The 10,098-nt window shown below is 43.2% G+C and overlaps 1 protein-coding gene across 7 annotated transcripts in view; it reads right to left on the reverse strand.

Annotated features, from left to right (window-relative positions):
- Window positions 1-10,098, reverse strand: part of mbnl3 (muscleblind-like splicing regulator 3) — a 33,412-nt gene that overhangs the window by 11,332 nt on the left and 11,982 nt on the right. For all 7 annotated transcript variants that reach the window (XM_084041621.1, XM_084041618.1, XM_084041617.1 and 4 more), the window contains exons 3-6: window positions 6,673-6,837; window positions 4,096-4,299; window positions 3,603-3,842; window positions 568-721 (exon numbers count right to left, since the gene is read on the reverse strand). In XM_084041621.1, coding sequence (XP_083897747.1) covers window positions 568-721; window positions 3,603-3,842; window positions 4,096-4,299; window positions 6,673-6,837 — 763 coding nt within the window. The remainder of the gene's footprint in view (window positions 1-567; window positions 722-3,602; window positions 3,843-4,095; window positions 4,300-6,672; window positions 6,838-10,098) is intronic.

A 10,098-nucleotide genomic window follows, 5' to 3' on the forward strand; every position in this document is an offset into this window, starting at 1 on the left:
AGACGACAGGATAAGTCAACGGGTTGTGGTTAGAGACAAAAAAGACACACGCACGCACGCACGTACGCACACACAGTAACTTGATAGCAGAGAGGTCCATCTCAGACATCAGGAATACTGATGACACGATGTAACCAACCAGGGATGAATACATCTTATCTCATCTTATCCTGTCTCAAATTATCTTAAGTAAAACACATCTTTTCCATGCTGTTGCTTAATTGTCCACTATAAAAAACATTGAGAACAGCTTCCGCTACCAGACAGGTTATTTTACCTTACAAAATACAGGATGTGATGTAATTATCCTGCATGCTTATTTAGGATAATCACCTCTGTCAAAACCTGGTTTTGATGTTAGAGAAAGGGCTGTGGCGGGTCGCTGAGAGCGGTCGTGTCATTGGACACTTCCTATAGACGTTTGTTTGAATTAGGCCTATAAAGCTTAATTTAACCGTATTCATAGTCCCATAGCGCCATGTGCTCTGTGGTACAGAAATATGGGACCACAGATGAGCCGATAATTTATTCGGTGTTGCAGCGATACTGTATGTATTTGAGACTCACCAGTTTGGAAGAAGGCTGGCTGTTGGAGCTGCATGTTGGCCAGGGCGTGCTGGTAGTGAAACATGCTGGGGTTGAACATAGTGGCTGCAGTTCCGTTGCTCTTCTCTAAACTGTGCCTCTTTGGTAGCGCTTGCATGGCCCCTGGAGGCAGGGCCTGGAGGACGGAAAGAGAGACAATTATTTATTTAATTTGATCTATATTTTTCTATAGGAAGTGCCATTGAGATCAAACATATTGTAACACTAGGTATGTGTTCATGTTATGTGCATTTATTGAGGGAGGTGTCTGTCCACCGTTACCGGCTAAAGAGGTTGCTATGGGTTGAGGGATACATTGTGCAGAGACAGGTCTGTGACAAAAGAGAGAGTCGGAACATGTTCAAGAGAGAGAATTAGCTTTTGGGCTAGCCACCCTGTTTACTTTTCTTTAAAGGGACCCTCAACAGGTTAGCTGTGCTGCAGCAAATGATTAAGACTGGGTTCACAGTTGAACTGGAGCTAGCAAAATGAAGATCACCTCCTCGTTGTTCTTTCTAGCAACCCCTACAATGCTACAATATCATTATAAAAGAGACCTGGCCAGTGAGTGGAACGAGAGTAAGACAGGAGTAGAGATTGTCTAACAAAAAGGTCTTCTCTTAGGTCACACAACTGAGTGTAAAGTCTTTCTGTATGCGAACATCCTCTGTGCAGTACACACTGCTGTTGATTGTTTTGCATTCTCACCAGAAGAGGGCACTGTAGGATGTGAGAGCAGCTGCAGTGATGATGTAGGACAGTCTATGGGTCAGACCTCAGAGCAAAATGGGACCAATAAGATTCCATTTTCAAATGAGGATGACGCTGAGGCTGTCCACGTCGGATGGCCTCAGCGTCATCCTCATCTTCCTCAACAGGAAGAACAATGATGACGACAATGTCATACACAAAGATGAGATAAGACGGGGTACTTCACCACATCTTCCTTATGTTGAATGTTTGTATCATTCATTACATCATTCATTACATCATTACATTATTTCTTCCTTTGTGGTCTGTCTCTCTGTGTTCTACTATTGGCTGCTCTGACATCTATACTACCCCTCAGGGGCAAATAAGACTTTTATGCTTCTCTGGTTCGGAGGCTGAGATAAGGTTAGCAGGTGGTGAGTGGATTTAGACCAAACAAACACCAGACAGCGAATCAGGTGAGCGATGGAGGGGTGAGGTAATAGATACTGCTGATGCATGATAATGCAGTTTACGATTTACGCCTGAAAACGCATGAAAAAACATGAAAAACGTCAGTCATTACATAAGACAATGGTCGTCCCAGTAACCATGACGTAAAAGCGTAGAGGATTAAATGAAACACGAAAAAGGCAGACAGAATGACTCCTGCTGTTGTGTTTTTTTACATACCAGAGTGATATGTATTCATATTTTCATCTGCAGTGCAGATGGACCTGAGCAGGCTAAATCTGCTCTCACCATGCTAACTGTAGCCCCTGTTGTTTGTTTCACAGAGTACAGACGTAAGCACAGAAGACAGAACATACTGCCCAGAATACATTATACATTTGCAGTGAGTTAGGGACCAGAGCTGCAGCATTACCGAGAAACATTAACTAGCATTACCACCAAAATATGAAAGTAATGCTCTTCTGAGAAGAATATACACTGTATACTACTACTATGGTTATTATTTTTGTCTGTCTGTGTCTGCGTGTTTTTCCAGAGCTAATCTCACAAACCGATTGACCGATCAGCACCACCATTTCTTGTGCACATTGCCAGTAGGCCGAAGAGGTATCTCCATGAATAATTTTCACATTATATTTTATACTTTGTGAAATATTAAAATGTTATAATGGAAGTCAATAGGGAAACCCTGCCCAAATTTGTCATACGCCATGGATAGGTCATAGAGCCTAACGTATTCATTACGTATGATGTGACATAGATGACTGACATCATAGATGACTGGTGTTATAGGCTGGCCACATGATGTCTGAGATCTACATGGGAGATATGCCATTTCCATGTAGTAGGACTTCCATGTTAGTAGGACTTGCTTTATTTCTAGGACTCGCATCGTTCACGACATCCACGTTCATGGATGTCGTGAACGATCGGGAATGGTCATAATACACATGTTATGATGATTATGATGAACTCTTCTTTCCTACAGTACGTCCCATATTGTACCATCTGTTCTCACGCACTTATCTTTGAATTTGATAGATGCCTCCCTTCACTTCCTCCATGCCAACATTACTGCCATTCTTCTATAAATTCCATCCATTCCATGTCTTATGCACACTTTCTATTCCACTGCATACGCTGTAACTTATATTTGGCTATGCGGCACAAACGTGTATGCGAAGCTCAGCCAATCAGTTAAAGGGATATTTCACTTTCAAACATGTTTGGGGTCATCATAACGTATACTCAGGCTTTTGTGAGCACCCCAAACAGTTTTTAAGTTGCTTGATTCAATATCTAGATATTTGATATTCATTTTATCAGACACACCCCCTTCCTATACAAACCATTGTAATTTCAAACTCCATTAACCATGATAGATTAATCGAAAACACCCGTCATTGGTTCTGGTGACTCATACTGCCCTCCTAATACTGTACGTGAGGGGCCATGTTTTTCATTTATTCTTTTAATTTTCTTTATTGTATTTAATTTTTTTCATTTTCATTTTTTTTAATAAAAAATAAATGAAACAAGTAATTGAAAACTAGGAGGATGGTATCAGTCACCAGGGCATGTCTGATAAAATTAATATCAAATACCTAAATACTGAATCAAGCAACTTAAAAACTGTCTGGGTGCTCACAAAAGCCTGAGTAGACGTTAAAATGACCCCAAACTTGTTTGAAAGTGAAATGTCAATCATGGACTTATACTGGCTTAGCGGCACATACATGCTAACAGATAAAGATATACATGCTTTTTTTGGTTCTCGGAAACCGTTGGTCTGTCTGAATTGCCATTCGACAGGACACACCTAACGTACACTGCTTTCTGTCAGGTTGACTCACCATGGCTCCAGGTGCTGCAGATTGACCAGCCTGGTGCTGAGCAGCCTTGATCCTGGCCTGCAGGTGAGCAGGAGGATGGAAGTACTTGCACTTGTCCCGGCTGCAGCGGCCCTTAATGTAGTCCATGCACACGATCACAGAGTTCTCGCTGCAGTCCACCATGCCCGCCTCCATTGGGTGAGCGTAGCGGCAGTCGTTCTCCCCTCGCGTACAATTCCCACGCTGGAACTCCCGGCAGACCTGATGAGGGAGGGTTAGCATCAATGAAGACCGGACCTACTATATTTTTGCCTTCCCTTGTGCACCTTGTGACCAAAACATACAAATATTGTGGGTTCATGATCTCCCGGGATTACAGATACAAGAGATAGGGTAACCGTGACCTGTGGAGGCCTCTATGCTGCATCATTTTGACATGTACTGTAGCATTCCAGTATGTCATATATTATGGGAATGGGATAAACCAATGGTGAACAGAATACAACACACGTACCTCTAACTTGTCTGTGCGTAATTGTTTCTGCATGGAACTTCCGTTTCCCATGGCTGCCATACCAGTGGGGCTCCCAGGGACCAGTAGGGGGGCACTGGGAAGCATTTCTTGCATCAGGCTCACACCAGGAGCCATGTGGCTCAGATAAGGACTGAACGCCATGTTGGGGCTGGTGGCCAGAGATGGAGACATTGGGAATGTGGTCTACAGCACGATAGTGAGAGAGGGAAAGAACAGACATGATGAACAGACAAGAATTAAGACTCTGTAGAGCATTGACTCTCAACCCTTTTAATTTCAAGGACCCCCAGTTTGCATTATGCATACATTAGGCCACAGACCGCCATTAGATTTTTATCTCTGTGACCCCAATCTTTTTTTAAAGTAAATTTCCAAGCCTTTATTTCACAGCGACAGTGGACATAGACAGGAAATGGCTCCACCAGGACTGTACAACTAAAACTGCTCAAAAAAAGTTCGGAAACTTAACTTCGGTCAAATATATCTCCACTTTAATAATACCAATTGGTATTGTGTTTTATATCATTTTTATCGTTGATTGGTCACCTTTACAACGAGGTACAGCTTGTAAGGATCGGGCATTCGTGGAATGAGCAACACAGCTAAACGTGTGGGTAGCGCCTCCAAAACATTTGCCAAAATCACCCAATATGCTTCTCTTGGTAATCGCTCTTGTTTTGAGCAACCTGCCAGCACACACCTGCTAAGTGGTGTGTGCCAGTAGTCACAGGTGTGTGACTGCCTCACAGGTGAGTGACTGGCACCTGAACATGGGTTCTGCAACTTTGTTGAGTTGGAGTGTGTATGCTCCAAGCAGCAACACTGCCCCCATGGAAAGATGCCATGTTTGTCCCTTCAGGATGAGGCCTGTGCAATAGGGCAAGTGAAGCTGGTGTTCGGTTATGCAGAGTGACAGCATTATTTGGTGTCAGCCCAGGTACCATTTGTAAACTTAGAACCAAATTCTGTGAGACTGGTGAAGTCAACAAGGAAGACAACAACCCAAGACCCCTTGCTTCACTGAGGAACCATAGATTTACAGGCCAGATTTGCACAACGGAACCGAAGACAGATGTCAAAGTTGCAGGGCCCATGCTCAGGTGCCAGTCACACCTGTGACTGGCAAACACCTCCCTGCAAATGGTACCAGGGCTGACATCAAATAATGCGTAATCTGCGTAACGGAACACCAACTTCACTTGCCCTATTGCACAGGCCTTATCCTGAAGGGACAAACGTGGCATCTTTCCATGGGGGCAGTGTTGCTGCTTGGAGCATACACACTCCAACTCAACAAAGTTGCAGAACCCATGTTCAGGTGCCAGTCACTCACCTGTGAGGCAGTCACACACCTGTGACTACTGGCACACACCTCTCAGCAGGTGTGTGCTGGCAGGTTGCTCGAAACAAGAGCGATTACCAACAGAAGCATATTGGGTGATTTTGGCAAATTTTTTGGAGGCGCTACCCAAACATTTAGCTGTGTTGCTCATTCTACGAATACCCGATCCTTACAAGCTGTACCTCGTTGGAAAGGTGACTAATCAACAATAAAAATGATATAAAACACAATACCAATTGGTATTATTAAAGTGGAGATATAACTGACCAAAGTTAAGTTTCCGAACTTTTTTTGAGCAGTTTTAGATCCCTATAAATTTTAAGCAGATAAATATCCATAACAAAGTTGTAGTTGTAGGAGTGAAATTAATAAAGATTGAGCAACTACAGTACATGGCGCATTTCTTCCCTAAAATTTATAATTATTTTTCAAACAAGCCGCCAGGGATGAGCATTGAGTGTTTGTACTTTTCCCTGTCTGTGAGGTCCCCAGCCAGGCAGACCTGCTGGCTTGATCCGTGTGGACCACTGTGACCCAAGCTCTCGCTGGGCGTGGACTATAGGCATACACTTGACACCACTTGAGATGGATAGAAACGGACTGCTGTGTGGAAGCAGCAAATACTGATAACGTTCAATTCATGCATTTAGCATTGCATGTTGCACTTTGAACATTCACTTGCTTCACTGGCGTGAATTCAGCATGAAGGATTCGGTGCCATGCCATGATTAGTCCAATGGCCCATTGTTCAAAGTACCATTTATCCCACACTGCTCATTATAACTAACCCTAACCTTGATCCTAACCTGACACAAACCTAATATTTATCGGACTAATGGGTCATCTGCAGCCCCGTCTAGATCATACTTTTAAAGATATTATTTTGGGCTTTCTCTGCCTTTATTGATAGTACCAGTGGGGATTGATAGGAAACAGGGAGAGAGAGACGGGGAGTGACACGCAGCAAATGTCCTCGGGATTGGGATTCGAACCCGCTACACGCTGTCTGGCTGTAATAGAGCCTGTATATGCGTCTGGACCACTAGGCCAGCGGGCTCCCCCTACATCATACTTTTGAGTGTTTTAAGATCAATTATCTCATTTTCGTTTAATTTTTAACAAATACATAAAAAAGAAAAAAAAAAACATTAAAGGCTAAAATGAAAAGCCTTCAAATGCACATATATAGAAACATTTAATGGTGGACTACTCACTATGGGCTGTAACTGGGCTCCAGGCAGCATGAATTGCATCTGTTGAGCCAACATGGCTGCCGCTGTCTTCTGCTGAATCAGGTTGTTTCTACCATTGATCTCCAGCTGTGTCTTGAGGTGCGGAGGCGGGTGCAGGTATTTGCAGTTTTCACGTGTGCATCGCCCCTGAGAAACAAAGGAGGAGTGTGACAGAAGGGGTGGGGGGGTGGAGGGGGGATTGGGGGATGGAGGGCTCATTAGATTTAAGAGACATGCAGCCTTGTAACGGTGTAACAGTGAGATGAGACTAATGTGATTGAGAGGGTAAATCAATCTGGGCTTGCCTTGACAAGGACATCAGAACTCATCAGCCCTGAAGATGAAAAGCTCATTTAACGCTAACAACTGATCTGGGCCCCAGTCAAACGGGGTTCCAAAATACACTCCGGTACAATTTGTGATATTCAGAAAATAAAAAAGATTTGGCATCCATTTAAAACAGAGATAATTGCTAGTGAGATAATATACTAATTATGTCTCATGAGATTGGATGATGGATAATTAATGAGAGATATGCAATTACTTGAAAAAGGAAACAGCACATTAACATGGCACTCATTCTACAGTCTTGCAAATTGCTTTTTAAAGTGAAAATCTGTTACAATTTAGGGTATTTCATTTTGACATTTGTGTGGACATTCCTTGCTTTAACTGCACTACATATTATTTTATGAATACTTATTTTTTACCTCACAACCTGTCAAAATTATGAATCAACAGAGCAGGTTTGGGTATTTTCATAGCAGCACATCTGAACACCCAAACCGACACGGATAAAAGTCGGGGTGTAAATAGAAGACCACATGCTTGATTCTCACCCAAGTAAGTTATCAGTCAGCCTCCCAGAAAAGGGAAAAGCAAACATCTGCAGGCATGTGACTGGTTGATGTTGATAGCTAAGAGTTGGAGAGGGCGGAGAGAGGTAGCCTGCTGCACTGACCTTGTAAAACGTGTTGGCTAAACAGTCCGTATGAAGGCTACAGTGGCGCTTACGTGCACAAGCAAACCCACTCCATAACCATGACTGTCAGCAGTGGTGGAAGAGAAACTCAGGCCTTTGACATAAGTAAAAGTAGCAGTAACACAATGTAGAAATACTGTATTTCGTGACAAGTAAATGTCCTGCTTTCAAAATATTACTTAATACAAAGTAAAACACTTAAATTTGCAAAAGTAGAAGTAGGCATTATGCAGAATGCCCATTTCAGAATTATAAACATTGTCTAAATACCACTGGAACTCAGGGCAACTCTGCAAGGTCCTTCAGTGTCACTGTCCCTGAGCGATGTGAGGACAGTCATTAATTTAGAATGCTTTCAAACTGTCATTATAGGCTTCCTGACAAAACCTGAATCTGATTTGAGCCATTTTTTTCACAGCAAAATCCTCAGTGTTAATTTGACTTGGAGAGTGCACAAATAGACTCCTCACCTAAGTGATTGATAGTTAGGCACCAAATGGACCCATAGCGGTCTGTAACTCCAATCTGATCGGTTCCATCGGTAGAACATCTGAGTTAAGTTAACATTGAGGATTTTACTGTGTAAAAGCAATTCACTTTGCCCTTATGACCTCTACAGTACGTGGTTCCCCTGCCTGTGTTCGCATTGCGTTGCGCGTTGCTGCAGGAAGATTGCAGGTGAACTAAGAGGAAACTGCAGTCCCCCATTAAACCCCTGGGTCGGCAGCAGCTGTCTCTCCCTGCAGATGAGTTAACCCCCTCCCCTCCTAAACTTAAGTGCAACAATCCCTCAGCAGCCGCACGTGCTCTGTCATCATCAAACCACACCTGCCTGCTTCCCAGCATGAGTGTGACACACGCACCAGACGGAGCCGAGAGAACGAGGTTGAAATGACGACGGCCCGGAGGTCGGCTCATCGCGTTCGTAACCGTGTCACTGAAGATGGACGTTGGTGGCTGAACCGACGCTGGAGAAACCGAGAAACAACAAAAAACGACGAAAAAACGACGCTCCTCCTGCAAGAACTTCAGAGACTCCGCATGCCACATTCACGCATGCACGCACACACTACATTGTGGAGGCAAATATTGTGTTTAGTCTTTTTGCTCCACCACATTTATTTGATAGCAATAGTCACTTTGCAGAATGAGATTTACAATATAAAATATAATCATTAACTACACATTAATGCATCAATAATTATAATACTATATATTTATCATTCAGAAATGGGCCTTTTTGCATTATTAGATTACTGTTGGGGCTTTAAGTATATTTCACTAATGTATTTCTACTTTTACTTATAGGACGACTTCACCAATTTTCAACCTATATGACTGGTCCTCACCAATGCTCATTATAATATGGTACCATTTGTGTCTACTCGGTCTGTGTCCCAGAGGAGGGCTGTGGACAGTTCAGAAACCTGCCTTCATCATCGATGGGGAATCCAAGCTAATAGAAACTGCCGGCTTTCTATTCCTGGAAAGTTAGCCTGCTATAATGGATTGTTCTTTGTTCTTTGTCATTGTTCTTGCGATAATACATATCTAAATATAACATTTTAAATCTTGTTTGAAAAACAAATTCCTGCCTACAATGATGTCACTGGTAGGCTGGTTTCTGAAGAGTCCACAGCCCTCCTATGAGATGACATAAATAGAAAAAAAGAATGCCATTTTATCATGGACCAATTATATGAAGATGGGTGAAAAATGGTGAAGTCGTCCTTTAACCATTTCAGTGTTGTGAAATAGCGAGATTTTGCCGCTCTACAAGCTCACAACATTGTAGTGCGGCATGTTGTGAGCTTGTAGATCTGCTATTTTCGCTACTTTTGAAAAGTATAATTTTTGTTCCACCACCGCACACATACGGCCTGGAATTAGTCCTGTACAGACAGACAAACAGTGGTGGCCGTGCTGCACGGGGAGAGGAGCGAGCTTTGCGTCAGCTGCCAGTGCGTTTAGGGAAGAGTCTGTAACAAGGAGCTGGTCTCAGGAGTCCAGACAGCCCAGTAAACCAACCCAAACTAAGGGAGATGAGAACACACGCACACACGCACGCACACGCACGCACACGCGCACACACACACACACACACACACACACACACACACACACACACACACACACACACACACACAAGCACCGCGCGCACAAGTATGCACAGAGGGCTGTGCTTATTAATGAGTTTAATGAGCTTGTTTGTTCACAATATACAAAACACAAGCTGTACTGGGGGCAGCGAGTTACAGCTGAGCCTCTAGTAGTGTAAAACATTAATGAAAAGATATGTAGAAAAGAAAGTAAAAACAAAATAGAGTACATTCATGTACTAAATAAAGCGCAAACTCAGGTGTGTGGGGGGGGGGGGGGGCAGAACAAGTCAAGGGGACTTTTGGGGGACTTTTGGGTGAGGAATC

Source organism: Gymnoscopelus microlampas, assembly GCF_963454915.1.
Source record: "Gymnoscopelus microlampas genome assembly, chromosome: 18".
Classification (NCBI taxonomy): Eukaryota; Metazoa; Chordata; class Actinopteri; order Myctophiformes; family Myctophidae; genus Gymnoscopelus; species Gymnoscopelus microlampas.